A 17,784-nucleotide genomic window follows, 5' to 3' on the forward strand; every position below is an offset into this window, starting at 1 on the left:
TAAGTGACATTTAAGTCGGGTCTGGGCATTTGAATATTTATTCGCGTTGTTCCTATCGTCGTTAGATTCTCACGACTTTTAACTTCGTGACAACATAATCACCAAAGTTCGCCTTTAATAGGTTCATGTACTGGCGCCTTTCAAATAAGATCTAGTATTTAACTATTTGAATTATTTAGTACCAAGTGCAATTTTTGTTTGATTTTGTAAGGAAAGGACTCTTGCCATAATTTGATTACACGCAATAATCAAAGACTTAATTAATTGCCATTGCAGCCAAGCAATATGTGCAGCAGTCCAGCGGCGTAGTTGAATTAACCATTGTGGGACTAAGCGGCTTTTGCCACTTTACGGCAAACAGATCAACACTTTTTGCCCACCTGAGTGCAGTAGCAAAAAGATTCCCGGCTTCGACACTTTATGACGTCCATTAGTCGACGACGATGGCGACGCAGGCTGCCCATTAAGCGGATTCCCATTACTCTCATTCAATCTGTGGACCCAGCGGCCAGGGGCAACAGTTGTGGGTCGAAATGTCGGCAAAAAGCACTGCGAAATATGTGAAAACATTTGTAAACTCGGCTGGCAAATAAAAAAGCGTGCGACCGGTAGCTGACGGAGCGGTGAAAAAGTGCGGTAAATGTAACCAAATCCGCACCTAATATGCAATTTTAATGAAGTAATTCAAAGGGTTCTGGCCCGGCGAGATCCCAAGCATTTCATTTCAATTTGGTTCTCCTGTTTGACCAACACCTTCGCAAGCCCACCGAAATCACACACCCAAACGGGAATAATTTACGAAAATTTGCCGCACATTTTAGTCAAGCGCCGGCGAAAATCCTTTGGCAAGGAAGATTGCCCACTCTGGGTGGTGCTGTATCACCCAGTGACTGTGGAAGCCCAGGATGCCAAGGTAACCTGCCCAGCTAGTTAATTAATAAAACGCAAAACCCCCTTCGTGGAATTTCCCGACTGTGAATGGCCCGCTACCACAAGTCTATTTAAGAGGTTTACGCCACTTAAATAAATATGATTTTTTATTGTATTTCTTAAAGTATAAGCATCTCATGCTATGTCGCGAAGGACGTACTGAAATGGCAAAATAAAGTATGCTAAGATATGGTACATATTCCTTCTGAAAATATCAAGCTACCTCGACCTCAGCCCTTAATGCCTCAATCACAACTATCCGAGAATCCCGCATTCTCCAATTCAACTTTAAGGTAGTTACGTCTTTGCACTGAAATGGGTTGTTGTTGCTGAAATAAGCACCTTAACAAATTAGAACCTATGACATGTTTAATTATATTTATTTACTACTAGCATGTTCTCATTGACAACATTGTATTAAGTTCTTATCAACAACCAGCGATTCAGATCAAAATACGGCTTTGATTGATTCGATTTTTTGAAGTTAGTTATAGGCAACTCGACATATAGCACATGGAATTTACAAGGTAAATCTTTCCTTTTTACACGCATATGAAGTATCTCATGAGCGTGGAATACAATTAAGCAGTTGCCTTTCGCCCTGCACTGATTACAGGTGGCCAAAAGCACTGAGATGAACCAACTTGTTGTCTTTTTGGGCCAAGACAATGGTAGGGTCAACATGTCCGTATGCGATGGCACACAAATAACGTACAGCTACAGCAAAATAGAAATTAAGAGTTAATTGCGTTGCCATTAAATTTAATTGTGGTGCTGCGTTTAAAGGGAAACGGTCAGACGGTGGACAGAAAAAAATAAGCGGGAAAACCGGGACTGAATGGAAAAGCGGGGCAAAGGAGACTCTCGACCATTAAGATAAATGTGTGTCGGGTGCAAATGAAATGAAAAGTATTTTCGTTTCATTTATATTCGAGGAAGGTTAAATATCAAATCATTTGTAAACTGAAAATGCAGTCAAATGGGCGCTATTTGAAACCCAGCTTATGGAGTGTTTGACATTGATAAATGTTATTTTTTATAAAGTCATGCCGCGATTGCAATTAATTTGGCTTGGAATGTTGTTCAAAAACATTTCTACAGAAATATATTGCATAAAAAACAAGAGCAAACTACATAGCCCCCCTAAAACCGCCAAACAAGGAACAGTCGCGCCACTTAAACCATTTATTTTGTTTTTAAATCGATGTATTTACTTATTAAGTTATTTATTTGCTTGCTTACACCCTACCTTAACTGAGCATAGTCTTTAGGGCACTTTAAATAAATACAAACCATGTGATTCGAGCGCATTCATTCTGGCATCGGCTGTCATTCATTTGGTTTATTCACGTTTGCCCGCCACAATTATGATAATATGATGTGCACATGTCAGACCAAAATTCATACGCCATGTTGCCCAGCGCGCAATTTACACACGCACATGCACAGTGCGCACTACACACACGTGCTCACACACACACACACGCACACGCGCACACACACACGCATAGAGACGTTGATGGGCCCTCTCGTGTATGCAACATAATTGAAAGCTGCATGCGTCAACATAATTTTCTGACAACTTTAGTTAAGCATGTAAATTAAGTTAAAAATAACGATGACATTGGTTACATAAGCGCAAATGCATGCACAGACGGCGGTCGGGGAGGCGTGGCTTGTAAGTGGGCGTGGCACTCCTTTCTACTCCTGCTTGCACATTTTTCTTTTGGCTCTGGCGCAGGCACGACTGCTCGTAATTGGAGCGTGGAATATCACTCTTCATGTTATGACATTTTTTCGCCAGCAGCGAATTAATTGTACACCGCGAGAAATGGGAAAAACACGTTTCGTGTGCGCGATGGGAATTTATTTTGTGAAATCCTAGCCAGCATCACATTTAGTTATTAAAGCCCTATGCTTTGGTTGTACAATAAACGAGCTTTTTCCAGGACACGAGTTAGTGTTACACAATTCGCAAACTTTTTCTATACCAATTTCGGACACTGCATTTATCTGACGCACAGGCAGTTCCACGCCACACAGTGTATACGAGTGTATATGGGAATGGGGTCGTGGGTCACCCACCACAATGTTGCAGTTACCCACCGCCCCACCGCCCAACTATCAGCTACCACCGCCCCGCTGGCCACATGCAAAGCAAATCCTTAAGGTGCAACAGCGGCATTAGCAAAAATAAAGAAAAGGAAAATGGAGACGCCAAGGTTACGCGCTGCCTGAAAATACGACACACTCAAACACGACACCACCCGTCGGATACCTGGCCTAGAAGCAGGACCAAGGACCGTAAATGGCAACTTCTGCAACCTGCTCCTGTTGCAGAATTTCCATGGCTTGCTGCACGCTGTTTCTTTAGCCACTTTGCCATGTTGCCACTTGGAGGTGGCTCGCGGGGCGACTTAAAAGTTCGTTTAAAACCGAGTTTCTCGGTCCGTCTGACTGTCCGTTCTTTTTAATATAATCATTTAATGGAATTAAGGAATGGTTCTTATACTTTTGATACCCTGACAGAGCGCATATTGCTTTCAGTCAGAAGCTTGCAACGCAGTGTCGGAAAAGTTTGCTCAGTATAAACAGTCCACTAGTCTCTCCGACTCAAAGCAATCTGCATGCAACTTTACCAGAAGACCTCGTTCTGTTGCAGGTAGTATATAGTAGAAGTCGGAACGGGCTGGATCGGACAGCTGTATCACATAGGTGTCATAAAAAAAAATGTAAAAAAGTCACCTAATTCGGTATTCTATTTATACCCCTCACTCGTGGAGTAAAAGGGTATACTGGATCCGTTGAAAAGTATGTAACAGGCAGAAGGAAACGTTTCCAACCATATGAAGTATATACATAATATATATTCTTGATCAGGATCAATTGCCGAGTCGAACACAAGAAATGCACTGCCCTTAATAACATACGATCTCCAATTCCAATACCAATTTTATCCCTCTCCTTAGCAATTCTACACCCTATAGCACAATAGCCGTTCTATCATCCCTTTAAAAAGTCAAGCTCATATATTAGAGCATTAAAATGTACTTTATATTGAATTCCTGTTGAATACCTTTTGAATTCCCTGTTACCCACATTTCCAGACAATTACTTAGTTAAAACCTACTCAATAAGCATGCTGTTAGAATAAGTATATAATATTTACATGTTGATCCTGCCGAAAGCCACTGCAGCTATGTTATTAAACAAACTAAGCATACAGCGCACAATAAATCAATTATACTTGAAATAATAAAAAAAGAAGTCGCAGTTTCGTTGTTTAAACATATAGTTGTTTATAACATATAGCTAATTGTAAATAAAGAAGGGAAATCATAGTTCCGTTGTTTTTGATCATAAATCTTTTTTATTCGGCAGACGCCAGTTTTTATTAAAATGTATAATGAATGCAAATCTTAAAATGTTGTTTAAAACCCACATTTTATAATACATTAAAATTATTTTTATAATCTCTGCTTACTGTTTGGAGTGGGCGATTAAGCATGCAGATTCCTGAGACGCAAGTTTCCTTCCTGTTTGGGTGCCAAAAAATGAAACTACGTGCTTGAAAAATGAACACAAAAGCTCCATAGTTTTATTTGCTAGCCTTTATTTCAATAAGCAAAGTAAAATAAAATTTATATTAGAGAAGTCCCGTCCGTCGAAACCTTGTTCATCGCCATACAGTGGGTTCGAGAGGAAAGAATAATCCGCATCATAGGCACTGGCATTGGCCCGGCTTGTAGCGACCAAGGCAAACGTGTATTTTAAGCACGTTTGGCCAAGTTTAACCATTACGCTGTTCTCCCATCTGCTGGCAGCCTGTCGATGACTTGGTAGAGGGTCTAGACCGCCCATCGCCCATCGCCCATCGCCCGATTAAGGCCACGGGCCACGAACCCTTTAATCACTGACGTAGGCGAGTAAATTGTTGAAAATCGATGCCAGCTTCTCAGCTTTTGGGTGTTAGCCACCAGGTCTGTTTTAGTCTGTTGGAGCTAAGGACGTAGAGCGCGATTTCACCTGTCTCGTTTTCACCCACTTTTTAAATCACAGCGAAATCAAATGAACTTACGCAAATAAATAGGTAGCGGCATTGTACATTTAATTGGATCCCAAACTGGTATTATGGCCAATAAAGCCTATGGCATCTGCAGGCATTGGTTCTTCTTCTGTTTATCAATTTGTTCTTCACTTCGTGGACGCTATCATTATAAATATAGAATTTTTCGACAGCACCGAAAAAGCTATTGTCTCTGAAAAATCAAATGGGAATGTGAGAAGGGGAAATCTGAGGGGTAACTTTATTAACGAGAACGCCCACAGCGCCAGCAAAGTGCTTCATATTACGCCACTAATTGCATAATTTCGTTGCTATTTTTACGAGAGTCGCAGTGCTCCCGCCTTTCCTCGCCGCACGTTAAGGGACAGGGGGCGTGGCAGGTCCAGTGACTGGCTGACTATATCCCTTATTATCCCCCGTCCCCATTCTTTGTGGGTCATTTGCGTTTGAAAGGCAACTGGGAAATAAAGACCACTAAACGCAGTCGTCGAAAGAGCCGGTATGTATGTGTCCCGTAAAAATGAAAGTGCGACGAAGGAAACGATACCAAGAACGAAAACTGTCGCCCACAACGGCCATTAGATTGCTATAAGACCATACTATTTATTGCATAACATGTACACAGACAAGTACGTAATGTCCTTGAATTGTCAGCGCTTTTAGAATGCTTCGCCACGGTTCAATGACAGTCCGAACGCATTAGAATGCGACCTGTGTGATATCATGGGCAAATAACGATGGAGTCCAACGTAGTCCAACAAGACGAATAAAATATTTTTTCCATATTTGTATACCCGTTACTCGTAGAGTATATACTATTATACACTCGTTGAAAAGTATGTAACAGGCATACATAGTTTCCTTTGCGACCATATAAAGCATATATTCTGAAGGCGAACTGGCCATGTCCGTCTGTCCGTCCGTCTGTCCGTATGAACGCCTCGATCTCAGGAGCTGCAAAAGCTAGAATGTTGAGATTAAGCATGCCACGCCCACTCTAACACCCATAAGCCGCTTAAAAAAGCGCCCGCGTTTTTGAAAAAAGTTGAATTCATTTTTCATTCATTTTGGTTATATGTTTGCCAAAAACTTCTTATTTATTTTTTTAAAACTTTATTATTTTCTTAACCAATTTCTACCGATATTTCAGAAATGTGGAAATTTCTCGTTCGCACTTCCACTAGCTGAATAACGGGTATCTGATAGTCGGCGAACTCGACTATAGCATTATATCTTGTCATTTAAGCTAGTTTAAGCAAAATATTTTACACATTTATGAAAATAAAGCAAACTCATTAATTATATCTTGTTTATCTGTGGTTTCTAGACAAATCATGAGTATCTCTTTAGGATGCCTTTGGTACAGTCCCTAGCTTGAGGGACTCAGAAGTTATACAATTTTTCACACTAATGCATTCTTGTGGGCTAGGAGTGAAAATGAGATGAGGTGAGTTGCGCTGCCGGGCGATTGAATAACCCTTTTGTGCTACAGCCACAGTTGCGATGCAAATTGCTCCTAGTGTAGGTGACTTAATTGTAATCCGCGTGCCAGCAACCCCATATTACATGACCGCCTACATGGATCCGGGTGCTTATGTCCGATCCAACATGCCCATCACAGATTCCACTTGACAGATTTAAAGGTTGCGAAATACCGATAGCCGTGTTATTGTCAAATTACTAACACATTGTTGTCGTTATCATTAGTTTTTGCTTGCATTGGATTAGTGCTCAGTTTAGCTTGAGGAGTATTATTGTTCAGGTGGTTGATTACTCTGTAATTACCAGGAGAGCGGATCATTGGATAGTTGATTTTTCGAAAATGTAGGCAAGTCTAACTTTTGATCTATGAAATGTGTTTTATCAATTTCGTTTATAAATTAATTTACCAAAAATGTTTCCATGAAAATAAATATCTTTTGCAATTTGTCGCATTACCGGAAAAGTGAAAAACTGTAGTTGAATGGCGTAGATAAGTCAACAAGTTTCAAAACGCTGCAAAAGCTTTTCGCCATTTATCTTTGTAGACGGTCACTTACCGAATGATATAGTATTACAGGGTATGTCATCGGCTCTAAAAACATCTTTTGAGCAAGAGACCTCCTCACTGCCACAACTATCATCACAATACCCATTAAAAGTGCGCTGCTTAAGTGGCAACTACACAAATTGCGATATGCCAAAAGAATATAAGCAGAGGTGCCGAGATGCTGGGATAAAAAGCGAAGAGTTCAAGCAGTGGCTTCACAAATTTGTTCCGTACGACACAAGGCTGCGAGTATATTACAAGACGTATGCCTAACAAGCTGCTTGTGGCGGTCACCAAGGCAACGGTCCTGTGCGCTGCTCCCATTGGGAGGTGGGTCACCAATTACGTTACCTACCAGAGGCTCTCTCAGAGGCTTTAGGACCATATCCAAGGACGTGCGGGAATTCCCCGATTGACTAAAACCAAGTTGAAGAAGGTGTTACACGGATTAGGGGTCCTGCGAGGAGGAGAGATAGGCTAACTGGAAAGCGTCACAAGAAAGATGGACCGGCCAGCCCATTCCAGACCTAGCGGAATGGACACGATGCACGTCTACTCCTTACCAACCATGGCTGCATTGGGCACCTCTTCAGGTTCCACCATGTGAACTTCTGCACAGTCGCAGCGAAGACAGCTGGACATGTCCTACTGCACCGTCCCAGGATTTCTATCGAAATCACAAAACATTTTTGACAAGCCTTCCCCAATGCCCACAAACCGCAAAATACTGCCACGCTTTTGAAAAGCTGTTACATTTATTATCATTTTATTATTTTGTTCCCCAATATTTATCGATAAGGCAGAAAAATATTGAAATTATTGTCCGTACTTCCACTAGCTTTCTCTCTTGTTATATATAAATATTACAAAAAATACTTATTAAAATAAATTTATTTATAAATTATTTATTTATTATAATTTATTTATATTTATTTATAAATTTATAAATTTATTGAATTGCAATGATCACGAGTTAACCGGTACTTCGGCTGGCCTTTATCGTGGGCATTAGAGTGGGCGTGGCAACCATATTAAACTAATCATTGTAGGCATAACGATAATCGTCATGATTACCTTACCTTTCTACATTCATAGTTCCCGGGATCTCGACTTTCATACGGACGCATGAAGTGACGTATATGGTGATTCTGATCAAGAATATATATGTATATATATTCTTATTATGGTCGGAAAGGTTTTTTTTACCTGTTAAATACTTTTCAATGAATCTAGTATACACATCTACTATATGCGTAACAGGTGTGATTTTCTCATTATGCACGCCAGAAATCAAATCATCATCACTTTGTCATTTTCTTCAAACACATTTCGTCTTTAGGAAAGAAAAATTACCTTATTTTATCCTGGGGTATTATGTCGTGTCGGTAAAAAATTCAATTCCAAATGGAGTATCCAGATCAGGAGGACCTGCTGGCCTTCGAGCGTCGGCTGGCTGAGGTGGTAAACACAGAGAAACGGAGCTCGTTCAGATGGCGCCTTGTTATGGGCGCCATCTTCGCCTGCTCGGCGATCAGTGCCTGTCACTGGGTTCGGGATGCCAAGGAAAGCGAGTCGGTGGTGTTCCAAATCATGTCCAGTCACAGCGCCTTCGCTTTCTCCCTGGCAACCATATGCCTGCTTATCCTGTACGGGTTCAATCACGCCGTTAAGCAGGACCCCAGCATCATGCGTGATACCCGAGAAATGCTGTCTCCGTTCCGTCTCAACATTGACAACCAGGGACGTCTCATCCTAGTCCCACCACAGACAGAGTAGCCTAGCTTAACATCCCCAATGAGACACTTGAATTGACAGTCCAATAAACTATCTTTAAAAAGATTATGCCAGAGGCAGAATTATTCATATTGAAGTGTGCCGAAAGATTACGATATTTTTCCAAATAATGTTACTTTTTCACCAGAGTATATTACGGGTTCCTAGCTTAAATGTTTAAATTGAATGGCATGATTTCCAATAAAGTGGAGTATAACTTTATTTCGGCAATTTCCTTGAAAAGTATAAGCGGAACTGTACTTTACAAGATTCGTTGAAAAGTATCTTGATCACGATCACTAGCTGAGTCGATCTCGCCATGTCGGTCTGTCCGTCCGTTTAAAAGGTAGAAGGTTGATATTAGGCGCGCAAAGAAGATGCAGCGCAAGTTTATTTTTAAACGTTGCCATGTCCATGTCTAAGGTCTAAACCAACACATTTTTTAAAAACGTATTGACTTTTTTCAAATTTTTTTGTATAATTCTTGTAAATTTCTATCGATTTGCCCAAATAGTGTTTGCCACTTCCACACTAACTTCACATACAGCCCACACTTTTGAGAAATTTTTTGATTTTTAATTTCTATTATACCCCTTATTCGTAGAGTTGAGGTTGTACTAGATTCGTTGAAAAGTATGTAACCGGTAGAAGGAAGCGTTTTCGTTTTTTTTATCCATGCCTACTCTAACGCTACTCTAAAGAGCCATCCAAGAACACGTTTGAAATTTTTTTCCACATCTACCGATGCTCCAGAAATTTCTCGTTCGCACTGCCACTAGCTGAGTAAGGGGTATCTGATAGTCGAGGAGCTCGACTACAGTGTTCTTTCTTGTTTTTTGATGGTGTTAGACTGATATGACCACAAACAAACTAGAATCTGTAGAATCCCAAGTCTGTAGCATATATTGTTTCCCAGATGGGGTCGTCTCGGTTATTTAGTTTCATTCTGGTTTTAGTGACTCCTGCCTAGTGCATCAATGCATACAACCTGGCCCCATCGGTATTTCTAACCAAGTTTTTTATAAAGCACTATTGTAAAGGGTATCGGATAGTGGACGTGGCGTTCTTTCTCGTTGTACTTGCACTGCTCTTATTTGCTGTTATCTAGCAACAGCAGCGATAAAAAGCAGAACTTATCATAAGCCGCCAGTGGAAATCAGAGTGCGTTGCAAGCATATGCACAGGCTACGATTACGTATTCCGGAATTCATGGAGTTTTAAAACTTTCAAGCCCATGAGCCACAATGCCCACGTCTCACACAGCTTGACATTTATTATCAGGCGCTTGTCGGCCCACTGCGGCGCTTTGAACACCCTAGGAACGGGTATTCTATTTTTTGCATCCCCTTGAATTAATGTATGTGTCTTCTATATTCTCTATGCACTCTCCATCAATACAGGCAGTACGCCAAATATAAAAAGTAACCACGGCAGCCATATTTTAGGTGGTCCGTATTCAGATCTGAGTTCTGTCTTTCGTCACTAAATTCATTTCGCAAGTGTTTTTGACGTGCGCTTACTAGGGTAGGCGAACTCTTCTATTTCACTTCCCGGGCCGGAGTAAATAAGTAAGAGATATGTGATGCCGGACAGGAAGAAGAATGACGGTCGGAGTTCGTTTGCGGTCTATGGTCGTCAACGGTTGCCGCACAGGCACATTTGCATGCCCGGCTGGTTGGCCAGCATACGTGGTACTGCAGGACCAACATTGGCCTTTTGATTTCGCCAGCAGGGCTTGGGCGTAACTTGCATATTACCAAGTCCGCACACGTTTCTGGGAAATAAGCATTTTCGCTAAATGTTTTGTAAATGTTTCCGCTTACAACTTTATAATTAGCTGACGCTGCAACAACAAGAGCGGAAGCGGAGCCTAGAAAGCCCAGCGGAAATTATGCAAGTTGAGCGGATTGCCCGGAGCAATATGACCAGAAACTCCGGTGGGGCGTCCGAAAAGGGGCTTATATAGGGGTCGGCAGTCGAGGAGGAGCGAAAATTTTTAATCTTAATTTCTTTTCCAGATATTAAATTAATTTAAATTTATAATCCTTTTTCACCATTTCGATGGGTCTCAAACTACGCAATCAGAAGATTTAAAGATCCTTTAACACATTTTAAGAACACACTTTTCGAAACCGCATAGCGAAAAAGCATATTTCCAATATGTATTTAATTATTATTAATTTAATTGTTAAGAAACCGGAACAAAATTCTTGCCATATGATCTAAGTTTTCAACTATAATTTTGTATAAAAAAAGAGAAAATATATTTCTCACTCAAGTTATTTTTAAGGGCGCGTTGTCATCATATACACACTTATATTTGAACTGTCAGTGTATGCTTGGGGCCTTTGGCACTTGAAACTCTAAAAGCCTAATTCGCTGCTGACTGAAACACACACACACCGATTCAGCGTCACGCAGAGGTTATCTATCTCCAGAGATACATCCACGAAACTGTTTAATTAGATTTTCGCACCGAGACGGGAGCCGCGTGATTAAGTCACAGCTGAGTTTTCCGAGGAAGACGAAGAAAGCGGTTTAAAACTGAGCAAGTCGGGGAAATTGGGGATCTCGTCGGGCGTTCTGGGTCTGCTTCTTTGGTTCGAAATGAAGTTTTAATTAGAAGGAAACTACTACATTAGGCAATCAAATGCATTTCAAGCAAGCTGCTTTCACTTGTTGGCCTTCAAAAACTCCCCAAAAAGCAGAAAAGGCCCAAAGCCCTAACTTATTAAAATCTGTAAGCATTTTATGTTAATTAGCGTCAAGATACAAATCAAGCAGGTGGGAAAATTGCGAAGCGAAAATGTCGGGGCAAATCAATCACGTCTCGGGTATAACGTCAAAAAATTCATGAAATTCCTTAAAACATTAAACAAGAAAAAAAGCTTTGTAGCTTTGGCGTATCCTTTGCAGAAATTGTATTTAAAACGAGAGAGAATGCTATGGTCGAGTTCCTCAGCTATCAGATACCCGTTACTCAGCTAGTGGTAGCGCTAACGAGAAGTTCAACATTCTTTTTGGCATATCGATAGAAATTAACAAGAAAAATAATACAATTTTAAAAACTCAAAAATAAAAATTAATAGGTGTGGGCATGGGAGTTTTTCCCGGTCTGTGGGCGTTAGAGTAGGCGTGGCCAACATTTTTTTATCGTATCGGTAGAAGTTGGAAAGACGAAAAAGATATGAAAACATTTCAACACATTTTTCCAAAGTGTGGGCGCTAGAAAAGGCGTGGCCACATCGTGTATGCATGCGCGTATGTCTAATCTCAACATTCTAGCTTCTCAAGAAATCTAGTATACCCTTTTTTTCCACGACGCACAGTGAGCTACATCTATTCCTAAAAGTTCATTTTGGCTTTGACCCTCCATCTACCCTGGCTTTGACTATTTACTTGGCGCTGTGCTTCTGCACTTGATTGCTCTATCCAGGTACCCAACACTTTGACTATTTTAGACGACGCTGTAGTCTTGAGTTTAAACAATCTCAATTCCAGAAATGGAATTATCAACGAATTTCTTAAAGACGGGAATATTGAAATAACTAATAGAACTATATATTATATGGGCCCCTAATCGAGTACAAATCACAAAGAAGAGGAATTGACTTGCGTCAAATACTTTATTCAAAAAATAAAGAAAATCTTTAAATGCCGTATTCTGTGCGATTTAAGCAATCGTAAACGTGGCAAGCACGAAGGCTGTTGTTACCCATTGCTAAGGGAATGCGTTATGGTTACACTCGAATACACAAGTAAACAAGAGAGGACGCTATAGTCAAGTTTGCCGACTATCAGATACCCATTACTCAGATAGTGGAAGTGCGAACGAGATCCAACATTCAACATTTTCTGGAATATCGGTAGAAATTGAGAATATAATAAAGTGAAAAAAAATTTAAAAATGTTTCAAAACATTTTTGGGCGGTTTGTGGGCGTTAGAAGGGGCATGGCCAAAATGGTTTTAGTAATGGCAAGACAAGAAATAAAACGAAACAAATATGCATTAATCTCAACTTTATAGTTCCTGAGATCTCGCCGTTCATTCGGACGTAGATAGCCAGATAGTCCTTTAACTTTACGAGTAACTGGTATATATAAAAACACATACTCATCATTATTTATTATTTTACGAAATTCTTCTGGCTTCACCCATTAAAGTGAACGACCGCAAAAAAAGCAAGATAGAATGCTGTAGTCGAGATCCCCGACTATCAGATACCCGTTACTCAGCTGGTGGAAGTGCAAACGAGAAATTTCAAAATTTTCGGGAATATCAGTATAAATTGATGAGAAAATAAAACAATTAAGAAAAACTTAAAAGCTTAGAAGTGTGGGCGAGAGAGTTTTGTGCGGTTTGTGGGCGTTAGAGTGGGCGTGGCAACATTTGGAAGCTGCATGCTTTATCTCAACATTCTAGCTTTTGTAGTTCCTAAGATCGAGGCGGCTATTGATCAAGAATATAAACAATGGTGGCCACTAATTTAGCACACTATGCATGGTCAATTATCTTTTCTTATTTTTTTTATTTGTTAAATGATTACATCAGTAATATAGAAGTAATAGAGAAGAAGTACCGTTATTTTCACCTCTCTAGCTTTTGTCTTTTTTCTTTGCCATTCGTTTTTATCCAGACACCCCCAAAATTGGCTGGACACGAATTTAGCACACTTGAGCACTTTGATCGTTAACTTACAGTTGTTGGAAGCAAGTGAATTTTTTCGATCTAAAATTAATAAATTGTGCTTTATTACTTCGGTAAATACAAAAAACTTCGGTTTAAAATGGCTAATGGTCTGTAGAGACTTTTTCTCGGTAGTAAATGTTGGTCAATGACGTCGCTAGGTGACTCTCGTAGCTAATATGGAAATCAGTCGCTTTTGTACTTTCATATCTCCAAACATACATATGGAAAAAAATTGTATGGTTCTCACATGAACACCGCAAAACTATTGAAAATTATTGTAGACAGCACCGCCAAAAACGTATGGACTTCTGGCCACACCAGAGAGAAAAAACGGCTCCAGTATATCATTATTATACCCGTTACTCATAGAGTAAAAGGGTATACTAGATTCGTTGAGAAGTATGTAACAGGCAGAAGGAAAAGTTCCGACCATATAAAGTATATATATTCTTGATCAGGATCACTAGCCGAGTCGATCTAGCCATGTCCGTCTGTCCGTCCGTCCGCTTGTCCGTCGATGAACGTTGAACTCTCGGGAACTGTGAACGCTAGGTAGTTGAGATTAAGCATCCTTTATCCTTTATCATCAACAATTTTAACACCTTATATCGAGTTCAATAGGTGGTGCCGGTCGCTCTAAAACTTCTGATATCGCTTTTGTGCCAACAAATAATTTTTATTCGACTAAACTATTAAAAAAAAAGCTAAATTATGCTGACCTGTGGACCATCTGTGGACTGGAGAAGAACGAAGATTATTATTCCGCAAAATAACTTCAATCCGCGAGAAAAAGTAGCTGGCACTCGTCATCCTCCTCCTATCAAGAAAATCGAAGCCCGGAACAACAAGGAGCGGCGACATTATTAGCTATACTCGTTGCAGAAATTCTCAAAGGAGTTGGGGAGTGAACAGACAAGTAAACGAGATGCCGATGCCCCACTTCTCCTCCAAGTTTGAAGCAACAATATTGCAACTGAAGCAGCACTACAAGCAATACACTTACAAAAAAAATAAAAAATGTATATGTTAATTTCCTAAGACATGTTTGTTATGACGAACCGTTTAAAAATAGTGTTATAATTATGTCGAGCAATATCCGTTGATGTATACGTTGTATCTGTTTATGTATGTATAAATATATACCGCATCGCAGTTTCCCCTCTGGTAAACTTTTTGGGAGACTTTTAGACACATGCATATTTTTATATTTCCTAAAAAGTCCATAAAAAGTTTTCCGGAGGGAAAACTGGGGTAAGGTGAACGGACGGACTTGGCTAAAATCGACTAATGATCCCAATTAGTAATAATATATATTTCGTACCACTCAACTAATAGAATACGACTTAAATGAAACAATACAATTTCAAAACATTGACATAATAATTACATTCGTTTGTAGAGAAGTGTGATGTATGAAGGTGGGCGAGCCCACTCCCACTCCCACGCCCGCAAACCGCCCAACACAGGACACCCACAGGGGTCCTTTGGACCTTTTGACCAGGTATTTGATTTTGTTAACTTTTATATTTCGGCACACGAAGCATATGTAATAAGTGGTCAGGTGGTCAGCCTGTGAAACAGTTGACTTCCGCCTTGTATATCTCTACCTGCTTCGCTCTCAGTTTTGCTGCGTGAAGGGTATTTGGTAGTCGAGGAACTCGACTTAAGCTCCCCCTCTTATTTGTATTGCGTTGTATAATATGCGATAGTTTTGAGAAACCCAACGCTTCCCTTTTTTTGTCTGTACCGAAGCAGCAGCAACACTGACAACACCGTGTTTATGTGCAACATTGACAACTTGGCGTGAGGCAAGTGACGTGGAACGAAGCTCGATGTTGCTGCTGTTGTTGCTGTTGTTGCTGCTGGTGATGTGGCTTTTACCATAAGCATAAGCATAAGCGTAAGCATAAGCATTGCCATTACCGTTGTTCCAGTGGCTGCTGCTCCTGCTTTCCTCCTGCTTGCGGGGAAGTCATAAAAGTTGTCTCACTGCTGCTTAGCCCAAGGTGGTGGTGGTACCGAGGAATGAACCATGTGTGTGTTCCACGGAGATGTGAACACTGCGAAACAAGATGCAAAATAAAGGACCACCGGATGGCTCACAGTTCACAGCCCACAGCAGCCCAAAACGAATGTGAATCATCTTGCGCTCAGACCTACATATTATCGAAACTTGTCTTAGTTCCGAAAGTACTAGGAGAACCCAATAAATGACCAGCCATTTCAATTATCTTAATATTCCGAGTAACCGCCATCGCAGCTACTTTCTTCACATTTTTTGGCTGCATGCAGCCACTGTTCACACATCCAATTGTGTCTCCAACCGCAATCGTGCCCTTCTGATTCGACCCCGCCTTTCCTTCTTTCTTGCATGTGGGGTAGGGAGCGACTATATTACATGTCATGTCAAACGCGTACGCTTTCAATATTGACAAAGGGCGTTCTTGCTGCAGTGGCGCATGTGGCGTCACCTGTTCCCAACATACGCCCAACCCGCCCCACTTCGTAGACCGTAAGGCACATCCTTGTTGCATGGCGTGTTGTTGCTGCAAGGCTTGCCATGCTGGCGCTTGCATCTCCTTATTTTTGGCCATTCCTAGTGCTCTGCAGCAAGTAGCAGAGCCCGACCAACGCATAATATTTCCAAATAATAGAACTCCATTTCAGCCGACACTTTATTGGCTGCGTACGGTCTCTTCACCGCCAATGCAATAACATTCCCGGACGGACTTAAAAGGGCTCTCCCAACGGCTTAATGGTCAGCTCGTGCACCTGGACATGTGGAGGAGTGCCAAGAGCGTACATGATGCCCGCGGCGATGTCATCCGGTTTCAGCATGGGCAAGGCACCGTAACCGGAGGGCAGAATCTCCGTATCGGTTACACCCGGAGTGATGCTCTGGGAAGAATAGAACAGAAAACAACTGGTGAGCCAACGACTCGTAGGCAAAGGAAAATTGGGCAAAGGAAAATTAGACTCGTTACTCAAAATTAGGCAAAAAATCCCACTGCATGCGATTGACTACCAGCGATATTCCAGCACTTTGGCACTTCCACTAGCTCAGTAACGGGTATCTGATAGTCGGCGAACTCGACTATGGCATTCCATCTTGGTTAGGCTTAAATTTCCCCAGAATCTCAAGGATTCCACAGGCATTCGGACAGACGATACAAATCTAAAACGTTTGACACGTTTTCGCTGATCAAAATAAAAAGTTATTCATGTGGACTTACCGTAACCTTGATCTTGGTCTTGAATCCGCGCAGCTCCTGTCGCAAGACTTCCAACAGGGCCGAGATCCCGTGCTTGGTAAGCGGATACATGTTGAGCACCTGCAGTTCGTCGCCAGGTGGATTGATGATGTTACGGCCCGTGAGGCTGTTGATGAGCACCACATGGCCATCCACCTCGCGCTGCTGCATGGAGCGAAAGGCGCGGCGGGTGCAGATAACCACGCCCATCAGGTTCACGTTCAGGACCTGCTGCAGCTGCTCCAGCTCCAGGGTGAGCAGTTGTCCGGGATTCAGGCATCCCGCGTTGTTCACCAGGATGTCACAGCCGCCGAGCTGCTCCTCGATCCAGTCGAAGGCAGCCGTCACAGAGTCCAGATCTCCGACATCGCAGTGGATGGCGTGCAGGCGGCCCTGCAGCTCCGGAGGCAGTTCTTCCTTGATGGCCTCCATGCGGTCGACCCGCCGGGCCAGACCCACAACAATGACCCCCGCACTCACCAAGTGGCGTGCCACGGCAGCTCCGATCCCGGAACTGGCACCCGTGACCACCGCCACGCGATCTTGCCAGCGCTCCATCCCCAAGTTTCTCGACGAGTAATCCGCCTGCTGCGGGTCCCAATGAATGTTACTTTTGAGTATTTCGGATTCTAGACGCAGCTCGCAGGCAGTCCTCCTCGCAACTGACTCCAGGTGGCACCCACAATCCACTTATATACCCCCATATCGGCCTATGTCAATGAAAATAAAATATTTAACATCGCCGCCCCAAGCGCGCGGTTCACACGTGAGCTGAATAATTAAGTGAATCGCGCATCTATGGCGTATTTTACGGGCTAATTAAGACGTTAGCGGGTCGCAAATGTAATAATCGATTTAAAATCGGCTGAGTGCCTTAAGTACTTACGCGCACTAAATCAGTTGAATGATGAAGCCTGGTTAAAATAGGTATAGGTATGAGCCAACCACACAAATATATTGATACATGTTTTTGTATAGCTGTCAAATAATTTATGGTGGAAGTCTCAGTAAAATATTATAACTATAGGGCTTTTGATGAGAAATC

At 41.7% G+C, this 17,784-nt stretch overlaps 2 protein-coding genes across 2 annotated transcripts; one reads left to right on the forward strand and one right to left on the reverse strand.

The window, feature by feature from the left end:
• The first annotated feature begins 8,330 nt into the window (after positions 1 to 8,330).
• On the forward strand, positions 8,331 to 8,864 carry LOC6549972 (nuclear envelope phosphatase-regulatory subunit 1 homolog). Its single transcript, XM_026982199.1, has one exon. The coding sequence runs from the start codon at positions 8,430 to 8,432 to the stop codon at positions 8,799 to 8,801; it is 372 nt and encodes a 123-aa protein (XP_026838000.1). The 5' UTR covers positions 8,331 to 8,429; the 3' UTR covers positions 8,802 to 8,864.
• A 7,281-nt stretch (positions 8,865 to 16,145) lies between these two features.
• LOC6549973 (farnesol dehydrogenase) lies at positions 16,146 to 17,416 on the reverse strand. Its single transcript, XM_001978710.3, has 2 exons — positions 16,722 to 17,416; positions 16,146 to 16,386 (listed from the first exon to the last, which is right to left on the reverse strand). The coding sequence occupies exons 1-2, from the start codon at positions 17,295 to 17,297 to the stop codon at positions 16,219 to 16,221; spliced, it is 744 nt and encodes a 247-aa protein (XP_001978746.1). The 5' UTR covers positions 17,298 to 17,416; the 3' UTR covers positions 16,146 to 16,218.
• Positions 17,417 to 17,784: the final 368 nt, after the last annotated feature.

Source organism: Drosophila erecta, unplaced genomic scaffold, assembly GCF_003286155.1.
Source record: "Drosophila erecta strain 14021-0224.00,06,07 unplaced genomic scaffold, DereRS2 tig00000126-arrow-pilon, whole genome shotgun sequence".
NCBI lineage: Eukaryota > Metazoa > Arthropoda > Insecta > Diptera > Drosophilidae > Drosophila > Drosophila erecta.